Source organism: Pyrgilauda ruficollis, unplaced genomic scaffold (genome assembly GCF_017590135.1).
Source record: "Pyrgilauda ruficollis isolate IOZ18807 unplaced genomic scaffold, ASM1759013v1 scaffold101, whole genome shotgun sequence".
NCBI lineage: Eukaryota > Metazoa > Chordata > Aves > Passeriformes > Passeridae > Pyrgilauda > Pyrgilauda ruficollis.
This window is the reverse complement of record NW_024508213.1, coordinates 1,018,529-1,031,656: the sequence shown is the minus strand read 5'-3', so window position 1 is coordinate 1,031,656 and position 13,128 is coordinate 1,018,529. Positions and strand designations below refer to the sequence as shown.

Sequence of the window (13,128 nt, the reverse complement as noted above, 5' to 3'; positions counted from 1 at the left end):
AGAATTCTTTTCTAGTTGAGTTGTATCTGAGTCTAGGGAAGATTATATCTTGTACAAATAGATAATTGTAATATATAGATAAGATTTGCTGGAATCAGGCACACTAAAAATGGAGAAATATGCATGGAATGTAGTTTATCAGAGAACACCAATTCTAATGATACATGAGTTTGAGTTTGAGCAAGTCCACTATGTAATCTCTGTTTCAAATGGGAGATTGGCAGTTCACCATGTAGATAAATCCTACATGGTTCATTCCTTTAATTTACAGAGCAACTATGAATAAAATTGTTGCAAATATTAATGAGTAATATTTATGTCCTGGAATGTTGGGTTGAAAAACAAGACTTCAGAAAACCCTCTCTTTTCTTTGTAGGGGACAGGTCATTAACATGCGGTACCTGGAATACTTTGAGAAAATTCTTCATTTTATAAAAGACAGGATCCTTGTTTATCATGGGTAAATCACAAATTTTTTGTTCCCCTGGTAACAGTGACCTGAATTTTACAAAATATTTATTTCAGAAAGTCTGAAAGATTTTTTCTTAGTTTAGTAAATTCTGGTTTCCTTAGCATATATAATTGTTTTAATTTCTGCTGGAAATTGAAAATTGTATTCATTGCCACATAAAGAAACTTAAATTAATAGGAAAAAACCCCTGTGAATTATAGTATACCTAGAAACTAATATCTGTTTTGAATTTGTAACCATGGTTCTGTCATGATTGGATCTCTATTCTTTCTAAGCATATGATTTATTAAAGATGTTGGGTTTCCTCCTGGTAGAATCAAGTACAGTTACTCTGACTATTGAGATAAATTTATTAAGAACTGACGAAAAAAAGAGAAATGAAGATATGGAGGGTAATTTTCATTGAAACAGGTGTTTGACAAGTAGTTTTAAATGAGCAGAGACTCTTTACTATCTGTTACATAGTAGTAGATGAAGAGATTTGTAGACTCTTGAATGAAATAATATGGCTAAAGGTAATATGAAAATTGATGTTGGTATCTGTACTGAATACAGTATTCTGATAACAAAAAAAAACCTAAAAAACTCTTTTCGCTTTAAACCCTCTGATTTTCCTTTGGCCTGGTAACTTTTATTAAATACTGAGTTCTGTTTCTCAATCTCATTATGCTACTTAAATATCAAAAAATGAAAGAAAATCCTTGTAACAGTTGAAAATGTTCAAGTTTAGAAATTTATCATAGTTGCTGAAAATATGTAAGTTCTGTAGTAACTGGCAGTCTGTCATCTGTTGCTAGGAAGTTTGTTCAGAGTAAGCCCAGTAGCATTTGACCTTAAACCAGACCAATTTGTGGTGTGATTTCTAAAAGAATTCTGTTCTAAAAAATCACGTCTAATGTAATTAATAATTGTTAGAGCAGTAATTCAACAGGTTTCTACATGATCCAGCTGTGCCTGCATCTGAAGTATTTACTTGCCTTTGAGGCTACCCAGATGCATATATTTTGTGAAGAATATTTCTAATTTTGGCTCTCTTCTACTTCCATCTTTCCTTACCTAGAACCCCCTGCCCACACACACTCATGCAAACACTGATGCTTTAAAGTGGCTAACAGCAAGAGTAAGACAGAATAGTTGATTAGAATAAGATAAATCTGAGTACTGAAATTGAGGTTTGAAGCTGAAAAAAATAAGCAGAACTGATATAGGAGAAAACTGCTTTTTGAAATATAGAAGATTATGTCGACAAGTATAAAGGAACTAATTTTCAGAAAATAAATAATTAACTTTCAATAACTTACTTCACTATGGCTGATTAGGTTAAAGGTACATGAGTTTCCAGAAATGCTACATGTGTTCAACTGTTGTATTTAATACTTAATTTTTTTCCAGTGCTAATAATCCAAAAGGACTGCTAGAGGTTCGAGAAGCTTTGGAAAAGGTACATAAAGTAGAGGATCTTCTTCCAATAATGAAGGTAAATCACACAAAAACTTTAATATATGGTAAAAACCATAAAATGTGTTCTGGGAGATATTCAGTTCCTCAAAATAAAACCATTGTATATAAACTTAAAATGAGTAACTGGAAATTCTAGCTCAGGTTACTCCAACTCTGGATATATAGGGTTGGACCTTTCCTTTGATATGTGAGAATGAGTGATGTATATTTGCAATCCTTGGCCTAACTGTGAACTGGTAACAAAATAATGGGAAACAAAAACATTAAATGTAATTCTTTGAAGCAACCTTCTCAACCCAAGAGGGTTTGTGGTCAGATCTGCCATAGTGGGCTCGGGGCTCGCTCTGTTCCTGTACAATAGGAATGAAAAACATTGATTGATGTGCCTGTAAGATTAGGAATATGGAAGCTCTTTTTACTTTTAGGTTCATTGGTGCAGCTCAGTATGTGGTGGGGCTGGCACAGGGAAGTGGAGGAATAGTTGCTCTTTGTGACTGATAGCTAAAATGAAATCTTGGATAACATTTTTTAGCTTAGGAAGACTTCACAAAAAAGGAGTGGGAAACTTGCAGGTTTTATTCCTCCTGCTGGTGGTCTTTGTAGAAGGGCTTTGGATATATGACCTGCAAAATGATTTATACTTTTATCTTAACTTGAGTAGTAAGGCTTGAGCTGGGTTTAAGTAAAAGTTAAACCCAGCTCAAGTTAAACCATTTCCCTCCCCCATTCCTTCAAATTAATCTAGGGTGAGCAGTGTGTAAGTATTTGGGGTTGAGGAAACAAAGTTACAAAGTGTGTCTTTTTAAAAATTGTACAGGATTTTAATCAGAGCAGAATAAAATTTGGGAAGAAACCATTATGCTAAATAGAGACAAATTCTTTACTTTCTTATCTTGTGTGTCCACATTGGAATTTTGTATCTAAGCAAAGCAGCTGGGTTGCCATAGAGCAGAGATCGCTGAAGCTGCCTTGCTGCTACTCCTGACAGACTGTCTGGGTTTGGATGTGTTCTTCGTACTACTGCTCACTCATGCACTACAATTATCTTTGCAGGAGCTGTGTGTTTAAGCACTACATTTTTCTCTGGGTTTTAAAATGTGTTGTGAATATATGTTCTTTGAAGACACCCTAATTTAAGAGGTCCTTTTTTTGTACTGTCCTGTTCTTGCCTTTGAAATATGAAGCCAAATGGATACAAACCAAACCTTAACAAAAGCTTTCGCTGAAGAGGTAGTAGATGTTGGGGTGGACGGACAGCTAAGTGTTCCCTCTTGACACACGTTGCACAATCTGGTTACTTTTTAATTGTAGGCCAGAAAAAATGCTGCCAGTGGATTTTAAAAAATACAGGTTACTACAATAAAATGATGAAAATATATAAACATAGTGGACTGTACATTATTGTTTCAAAGTAAATGCCTCAACTGGCAGCAAATATTCTTCCCAGTTTCCATACCTGCACGTTTTGGTCCGGTTTGAGTCTCCTGCATCCCATTCTGAACTGCATCAAAGTGCAATGCTGTCTCATTAGAGACTTTTTGTTCCTTTAAAATAAATGCAGATTCTCTTGAAACAAAACACCCTGGATCACAGGTTTTAGGTTAATATAAATAACTGCATGAGTAAACGCTAGTGCATACTAGTCTTTATTAGTGCCTATATTAAATGAATGTCTTTCTTATAGTGATGTAATTTGGTTATTTGGGTAGCTGGCGAATGCTGTATGTGGAAAGCTGGGCTTTTGGCTTTACTTAAATGCAATTCTGCCTGGTTTATACAACTCTGTGGCTACAGTGTTACTCTTAGATAATGTACCTTTGTAAAATTCTTAAACCTAGAGATATTTTCCTTCTGATGAGAACAAACATCAGTTGAAACTGGATCACAGTTAAGAAACTGTTGCTTTGAGTTGTATTCTGGAATTCACACTTGGACTAATGCAGTCACTTCTTAGTGTAAACATAAAGTGGGATCTCAAATTCCTACTTTTCCATTTACATTGCTGCACCAAAAGGTCACCATCAACATGCAGTTTGGGGACAAATCTGTACAACTTGAACTGCTTTGTACAGTGGCTTTTCATAAACAGTTCATTTTATTCACTATTTAGTTATAAAGTTGAATGCCACTGTGCCTCATTCAGTATTTATGGTTTCCATTCAGAAGGAGATAAAGGATGAATGAAATAATGTCACTGACAGTAACTTTGTTCTGTTCTGTAAGTTTGTCCACATTCATTTCTACTCCATGTATTTTATGTGCTTCAAAGCAGTAGGTAGGCAGTCCCTGTCTATGCTACCTTTAATATTACTTTTTTTTTTTATTTTGAAAGCAGTTTAATAGTAAAACCAGAGATGGGTTCACTGTGAACACAAAAGTCCCCAGCCTGAAGGATCAAGGGAAAGAATATGATGGATTCACAATTACAATAACAGGAGATAAGTATGTTTGCTGTTTTCAAGGGTTATGGTACATTAAGCAATGGTGAATTATTAGCAACTAATTCTCTGAAATGCCACTTCTGATCACATAAAGTGAGTTTTGTTTTTTACTAGTGGCATTTTTGTAAATAATTAAAGTTTACTCATTTGAGGGCTTGGTTCCTGTTGTGTTTGCAACAAGAAGGGAATTTGGATAACAGTGATGGAACTGAGCTGATTCTCTAACGTAGAGCACAAAAGTGAAAAGAGACCTTGTTTTTCAGCTTAGACTATAAAATGCCTAAAGGGGAAAAATATCAAATACAAATCAATCAAATATCTTTATACATATCAAAACGCATTTCTTCTTGTGAGACCTTGTCTTTTGTGTTGACTGAGATGTCCTGAATGGAATGGAAATTTCTGTGATCTAAGAATAGAAGACACTGTCTTCTATTTGAGATTTTGACTTTTTTATGTTTGAGATGTTTGCAGACTTTCTATCTGCAAGTGAAAATTTAAATAGTTCCGGAATGTATGAGAATACATTCTGGCTGAAATAGTAAATGTCTCACTTTATGGATTCTGACTCCTTGTCTTTCTAAAAATTGAGCAAGTTGAAGCTCAGAAGTGCTGTCAAACTATTAAATAAAAACTTTAATTAAAAAAAGTTAAAATTCTATGCATTGTGATTATTCCCAGAGTTTGTGTGCTTTCAATGAGTGGCATGGAATCCAAATTTCCCTACTAAAATGCTAATGTATCTCTTGTTTTTTATTTTACATTCTAAATCACAGGCTTATGTATGGTGAAAGGGCATTAAATATATGGCCTCACTATTTTGAGGAAAACATTTTGGTGTCAGTAAATAGCCTAACTTTCTTCTGGATAAACTTTGTTCAGTGTAACTGCTTTATACTAAAACAATCCTGTTTTGGTAGTTTAGAAATGAAGAAAACTACACTCTACATTCTATACAAAAATCCAAAGTCTGTGAAGATATTTTAAAATTTCATTTTAAATTTCATTTCTTATTTTTTACCCAGAATTTAAGTGAAACACTAATGCTTGTCAGGTGTTCTTCAATGGAAATACTTCTTCTGTGATCAGGTGGCAGCCTTTATATATTCTTTCAATCTTTCAGATCACTTAGGATCTGATGTAGCATCTTTAATTAAGTGATTTTTGGTTTTTTTAAATTAAATGGGAAGTAATGCACATAATCTCCTGCTTAAGGAAGATAAGAAAAAGGTGATGTGTAACTGTGGTAGATTTGTAGTTTACCCTGGATATGCATCAAGTTCTGTTCAAAAAATGTCTTACCTCCTTTTCTTTTTCATTTGCTCAACAGAGTGGGGAACATACTATTTTCAGTAGAAACTCAGACAACAGAAGAGAGAACACAGCTGTATCATGCAGAAATAGATGCACTTTATAAGGATCTAACAGCTAAAGGAAAAATTCTGATTCTATCTGCAGAGCTGGGGGTAAGGCTGTTCAAGGAATTATTAATTCCTTGGAAAAGCCTTTTATGTTTTTATGCTTTCTGTTTAATAGTCCCAGTTCTAATACTTTTTGACAGAGTTCATAGGAGATAAAGTTACTTAAACCCAGTTATGACAAGTACCATAAGAAGTTGCTATAATTCTGTCTGTTACTTAAAATTTGCTGGGCTTTGCCTGCAGTATTAGAGAGTGTCCAGGCAAGGTGTCAGTATTACTGTGTGTTCTGCTTTTTTCTTATTTTTCTCATAAGTCTGTGTTCATCTTTGTCATCATCCCTGTAAGTACTGTTTGGGGTTTGGCTCATGGTGGTTACATATAAGATGAGTAACAAATTCGTGAAAAGCACTAGAATTGTGTTTGTGTTGATTTGATGTGCTAGGACAGTCTGACTACATTTGAGCTTTTGCTTTTTCTTTTTCATCTTTTAATAGGTGTGTAGACTGTGTTTCACCTAAATGTTAAAGATACAATAAAGTAGTTTGTTCAAACTTCTGTTAATTAGCCTTCAGTTTCATAATTTGACATTTTTTCATTTGAAATAGTTCTTAAAAAATACTTGTGGTAATGTAAGACTTTGCAATGTGTACCATTGTAAGGTATTACCTGGCTATTAAATTCTTTTATTCATGCTTTTTTCTTCTCTTAGGAAGTAGATGCTGTTTGCAACTTGATCCTGTCACTAGTGTATTACTTCTATAATTTAATGCCACTTTCAAGAGGATCTAGGTTAGTGTTGGTATTCATCATGTCTGTTACCTTGAATGCCTGCTGTATGATGTCCATGCCTTGCAGTATCTTAATGTCTTTTTGAATATTAATATTATTTTAAATAGAACTTTGTGCTCTGCACAGCTTTTCCTTTGTGCTGCTGTGACAATGGGAACTGACTTGGTACTGTTTTAAGAGCTAGTTTGGAATTGCTAATGGTAACTATTCGTAGCTTCATGTGTATTTAAAATGATGAGTAGTGTCAGCTCAAAATTTATCAATATCAGCTCACACATTGAGAAGTGTTTTTTTTAAATTGTAATGCTTGGTTTTCTAATCCATATTGTGTTACACCACTGTAATTTCACTTAGGAAATTTTTCTGAAATGTGTATTTAAGATGAAATATACTTTGGCATAACTTACTTACTTACTTTAATGAAGTACATTAAAATATTATTTTAGTAAATTGTTGCAACTGTTAAGGTCACCAAATGAAACTAGGATAAAGTTCCATATATCACAGAACTTTTCAATTGGAATTCTAATTTAATGCAAACCTGCTCACATCTAAGACTATTCTGAATCTCTGTTCCACAAAGCACTTAAGCACTTAACATCTTTAGTCTTACTTCTAGATACAGTTCAGTATGAAAAAAACCCTGAGATTTTGGGATTTTGTAATCAGATTTGGCATTTATCTTATAGAATATAAAAATTAAGAGACATTCTGTCTGAGATTCACAGTTAAAAATTAAGTTAAAATTAAATAGCTGAACAGCTTTACAGTGCCTCTAGCTCTATTGGAGTAGAGTTCATAAACACTTCTGGGCTACAGCTGATTGTCTTGGGAACATGAGTCTGCTTTGTTTTCAGCCCTGGGGAGTCTTAAGTGCTCCAAAGTCTGAAAATATGGTTCTGACTTATGTAGAAACAGTAGTAAAACTCCATAGGGTCATAACTTCATTCTAGTGTAGTTGGATAGTTACAGTGATTTCACTTTTTAAATGTTTTGTGCTTGTTTATTTTCTTCTAAAATAACTAATTATAGTAGTTACTAGCACAGTAATCTTTACTAGCCTTCTATGAAACAATACTATGTTTCATTTCTTTTGTAGTCTAAAATAGCATTATGGAATGACTTCTACTCCATTTGTTGCTTTTAATTTTATTCTTTTAGTGTGATAGCTTATTCAGTGATCATGGGAGCACTAATGGCAAGTGGAAAAGAAGTATCAGGAAAAATCCCTAAAGGAAAGGCAAGTATCAAAATATCAAATATCAATACATTAGCTCAGTCTTGATGGAGGAAGTAATACTTGTAAATGTGGGGAAAGAGTTGTAAGAATGAACAGAAATTGCATGCTTATTTGCTGGAGATGGGTCAGCTGCATGCTGTGATATCCTGCAGCCTGAGAGAGTATTGAAAATTCCATTGCTGTTCTGACAGCTGGTGAATTTGGAGATGGTATGTGCAATAATGTGGATTAGTCAAATTGCAGTTTGGTTCAACAGGAATTACAGATCTGTTACTGAAGCATTTCCAGTGTGCTGAGCTGCTCTTTTCAGCTTGCTTTGAGAAGAGTTCTGAGAATACTGGGGCAGAATCAGTGATTCTTCTGATGCACAGCAGAAATTTTCTGTCTGTACTCTCAGTGTATTGTAGAGCTTTTAGGGCTTGGTTAGTAGAAATGGATTTACAACTTCTCTTGATTTCTCCTTCCCCTCTGTACTCTGCTGAATTCAAACTAAGTCCTAGTTTTCAAGTGACTCAATTTGAGTGTTATGCCATTGTTTAATAAAGGATTTCCTTTTCTTTGACAGTTGGGGATTGTTAGCTGTATTACCCTTTCAGCATGAAAGGAGTGAGAACACCTCTGTCTCTTTAATGTATTGTCAAAAGAATCAGTAAAATTCCAGTAAGAATCCAAGTTGTTGAAGAAAATACCCTGCATGGATAACTGAAGAAAGGGTGATTTTCTCTTTTGTTCTAGACAGCCCTGAAAACAATGCACTCCTTTGAGTGCAATGAACTCTAGTAGCTTTTAAGAGCAAGCAGCATTTGCTTAGCAGCAAGAAAGCTTCTTTTCAGTACATCATTAAGCTGGTACCTTCCCCATTCTGTGGGAGTTCAAGCTAAGGTAAAACACTTCTTTGGGGTTTCTTAAGTATTTTCTTAGGACTTGATAGAGTAGTATTTTGCTGACTGATTTTATGCTGGCAGAGTTTCAGGATTACTACTAAGCGGGATTTCGGACTTACAGGAATACTGGGGACATCTTTACATTTGAGGGTTTTTCCTGAAACAGCGTGCCTGAATACAAATAAACTTGTTTTTTAGAAAAGCTCTCATGACGTGGAAGAAATTGTGGAATGAAACTGGAATTTGTTTTTTGCCTGAGTTGTTAGAAGGGCTAAGCATTTTCAGGCTGCTGTGAAGTCAAAGGTGCACAGTAGCCAAGAGTCCTGTTGTTGCCTGGCAAGTCATTCAGTAGCCATGGCCAGTGTAGCTTCCAGTATTGGTTGTGTTGGGGTGTGCAAACCCCACAGAAAATTTTAGTGCCTGGCTTGAATGCTTCAAATGGATGGTGAGGGACAAAGTGGTGAGGGCACAGACTGGTTTGTAAGCTTACTCCTGTCTTACCAAGAACATAGGTAGCAAAGCCCTTCCTGAAGTTAGAGAACTTAAAAATTCTGTAATTTCTTGATTTTTTTTTTTTGTTTTCTTGAATTTTCAGTTGGTTGATTTTGAAGCCATGACAGCACCAGGGTCTGAAGCGTTTACCAAAATAGCAAGGAGCTGGATGAATCTAAAAAGGTAAATAATTTTGCTCAGATGGGGAATGAGGAAATAAAATATGAAAGACTATATGTAAAAATCAAACTTATACTGAGGAATGTCACTCAGAAATTACAAGTTTAGTAAAGCATTCAGTGTATCTTTTAACACTGTTTAGGAATTGATGAGAAGATTTGCATTTACACAGACAGTAGTGTATTTCTAGTCTAACAGAGTAGTTAGTAGTCTAGACATTCAGTTATGTGAGTATTATCTTCTTAGGAAATTATTTGGGTTAATGTTTTCTTCATTTTATCCAGTGGGTCAAATTTGTCTTTTTATATTATGGCTTAGCATTAGTATATCTGGCAATGAGTGAACAAAGCAAGGAGAAATTTTTGATCCTTTTCTAAAACTCCTACAGGTCTCTTCAAACTATATTTCCAAAGTAATTTGCTTATCCTTTAGTTCTGTTTTGATTCGGAGAATAAGTGTTTTCAAAGTAGGTAGACATTTTAAATATGGAAAATTCCATTACTTAGTGTAGGTGCATGACTTTAGTGTAATGCTTCAAATTTTTGATTTTCATATGAATTTATAACTTAATACTGCATACATTGATAAGGAATTTATATTATTAATTGGGTGCATTTGATTGGTCCCCTAGTTGTTATTTCCCATACAAAATCTAAAAATCAGGCCAAAGACAACACCAGTTCTAGGATGCTTCAAGTCAGGGTCAGGACACTTACAGGGTTCTGAGAGAATTGGCCAAGGTCCTTACCAGGGTCATCTATAATCTTGGAAACATGGTGCACATCAGGGGACATTCTTGGTTACTTCTTCAGGAAGGCCAAAAGGAAACCCAGGAAACTATAGGCTAGTCAGCCTCATTTTGATCCCTGGGAAAGTCATGAAGTGACTTTTCCTCTAGGAAAGCATTTCAGTTGATATGAAGGAAAAAGTCACAGAAAACAAGCAATGTGAGCTTACCAAACATTCTGTGACCCAGTGATGGTTCTCTGGTAAAAAAAAAATTACTTTTGGGGATGATGAGAACAATCAACATTGTTTATTTTCACTTCAGCAAGGGTCCCACAGTACTGTCATCAAGATAGCACATTATAGTCTGGACATAAGGACAACTAGATGGATTAAGATGATGTTTGGATAACCAGATTTAGGGGGTACTCGGCACTTTGGACCACACCTAAAATACTGCATTCAGCTGCAGTAAAGACCATAATAAACCAGAACAAATTTGGTAGAGAGCCACCAATTTGGCCAATGGGCTGGAGCACATGCCTTAACAGGAGAGAACTGGGCTTGTTCAGTCTGGAGAAGATCAGGCTTTGATCTAAGAGCAGCTCTGCAGGACCTGTGAGTGTTTGGTGGGAAGACAAAAAGCCATGTGTGTGAGTTGAAACAACGTTTAGACTTTAGCCTAATCTTTTCATCAGCAGACTGCCTAAAGAGGCTGTGCAGTCTCCACCCCTGGAGATTTTCTAGACTTGGCAGATAAAGCCATGACACCCTGATTTAACCTTGCTTTGAATAGGATCTTAGATCCCATACCTCCTGAGGTCTGGTCCAAGTTCCTAGAGACTGTGGAACTCTGCAGCCTCTCTTTGTGCCAGACATCTCTACACTGATGTGTGTTATTTAACTTTATTATCAGAGGTTCTGAGCCTGGTGAATTTCACTGGACTATAAAATCCCTTCATAAAGGAAGAAGGCTAGTATGATTCAAGGATATCTTTGTCAAACTCAGGCTAAAAATTTACTTGTAAATAAGTAAAATTCAGTATTCATTAAGGAGGGACATTTCTAAACTACTGGTGTAGCAAGTTGTAGACTTTATTAGAAGTAGTCTGCACAAATATTGAGACATTCTTGTCTTGGAAATATAAAATATTTATGGTTCCCACGATTTTTTCTGTAATTCTCCCAATTATATACTCTTCTTTATTAATCCTGTTCATGCTGGTTTTGGTTTGGTTTTTTTAAAGACATATCTTTACCAAAGAGAAACTTCCTTCTTGGGAGTAAAGTCAGCTTAAGACATTTCAGTGCTACCCAGGTGTTTCTGACTCCCTCAGCTGTACTGTTGAAACTTATGGGAATCCATGTCAAACCAGATCAGGGAAGTAATTTGTGTTAAAAATAACCTTGCCAAAACAATTTATTCTTAACCAATACCATTTTGTGGTATAGTAGAACCTAGGAAATTGCTGGGTCAAATTAGAGATGTATAATAGGTGAGAAAATGCTAAAGTTGACTTTGCTGAGGAAAAAAAAAAAAGAAATCTGAAGAAGTACAGCTTAAAGGATTGATGTAATAATATGAAGGTAATTAGCCTGAGTGGCTAATTTATCTGTGGTAGCCAAATAAAAGTAGATGTGGTAAATAAGGATGGAAGACTAAAAGCAATACATTTTTCTTTAAATTCTGCTGCTTTTGAAAGCTCTTCTATGTAGACGTTGTTTTTATTCTGTATGGTGACGGAGTAGTCATGAAAACATCTGTTGTGAACAACAGATTCTGAGAATCATTGAATCATTAAGGTTGGGAAACAACTTTAAGATCATTGAGTCCAACTGCTAATCTAGCATTGTGTTCACCACTAAACCATGTCCCTAAGTGCTGCATCCACACACTTTTGATGACTTCCAGGGATGGTGGTTGCACCATTTCCCTGGGCAGCTTATTCCAATGTCTTCACACTTCCCATGAAGAAATATTTCCTAATATTCGATCTAAACCTTCTCTGGCACAACCTGAGCCAATTTCTTCTGGTCTTGTCCCTTGTTAGCCTAAGAGAAGAGACCAACCTCCATGTGGCTACACCCTTCTTTCAGGTGCTTGTAGAGAGCAATAAGGTCACCCCTGAGCCTCCTTTTCTCCAGGCTAAACCCCAGTTCCTTCAGCTGCTTCTCCTAAGACTTGTGTTCCAGACTCTTTACCAGCTCCATTTCCTTTCCCTGGGCTCACTCCAGCACCTCAGTATCCTTTTTGCAGTGAGGTGTCTAAAACTGGGCACAGGACTGGAGGTGTGGCCTCACCAGTGCTGAGTACAGGGAGACCATTACTGCTCTGGTCCTGCTGGCCACACTATTGCTGACAGAGGCCAGGATGCCACTGGCCTTCTTGGCCCACTGCTGGCTCATGTTCAGCTGCTGTCAACCAGCAGCCACAGGTCCTTCTCTGCCCAGCAGCTTTCAGCCGCTCTGCCCCAAGCCTGCATGGGGTTGATTCTTGACACAGGTCCCAAATTTGTTAGAGAAAGTGATGAGGAGAAGTCTAGTTAACTAAGTTAATGTGTTAACTTGCAAGTGAATTATAAAACTCATTAAAAAAAACTTTTTTTTTTCTCTTTCAGTATTTCACCTTCTTACAAGAGCCTACCATCTGTATCAGAGACTTTTCCAACCCTGAGAACGATGATTGAAGTACTAAATACAGACTCATCTCATTGTCTAAAAAAAACTATAGTTGTTGTATAATTTATACAAATAAAAGGCCAAGAGGTACTGCTTTGCAAATTATTTTGAAAGGCAAATTATGGTCAAAATGGTTTGATTTTATTTTGCTTTTTTTTTTTAATAGAACAAACTTACTTGACTATTTATCACCAGTAAAAGAAATCTTTCTGTGACCAATAATATTAAAGAGGAAAAAAGAAGTAGAACTGCTTTTTCATATTAAGACACACTCTAACAGAAATAGTTGTTCAGGGGCCAAACTGAAGAGCAGTAAGAAACTTGATCAGTTATGAACTGAACA

The 13,128-nt window shown here is 35.7% G+C and overlaps 1 protein-coding gene across 2 annotated transcripts in view; it reads left to right on the top strand.

Annotated features, from left to right (window-relative positions):
- Nucleotides 1–12,875, top strand: part of TTC13 (tetratricopeptide repeat domain 13) — a 39,450-nt gene extending 26,575 nt beyond the window's left edge. For both annotated transcript variants that reach the window (XM_041468527.1, XM_041468536.1), the window contains 8 exons: nt 377–460; nt 1,865–1,949; nt 4,266–4,375; nt 5,705–5,840; nt 6,505–6,584; nt 7,746–7,824; nt 9,304–9,383; nt 12,725–12,875. In XM_041468527.1, coding sequence (XP_041324461.1) covers nt 377–460; nt 1,865–1,949; nt 4,266–4,375; nt 5,705–5,840; nt 6,505–6,584; nt 7,746–7,824; nt 9,304–9,383; nt 12,725–12,848 — 778 coding nt within the window. In that variant the 3' untranslated portion in view covers nt 12,849–12,875. The remainder of the gene's footprint in view (nt 1–376; nt 461–1,864; nt 1,950–4,265; nt 4,376–5,704; nt 5,841–6,504; nt 6,585–7,745; nt 7,825–9,303; nt 9,384–12,724) is intronic.
- The last annotated feature ends 253 nt before the right edge of the window (nt 12,876–13,128 follow it).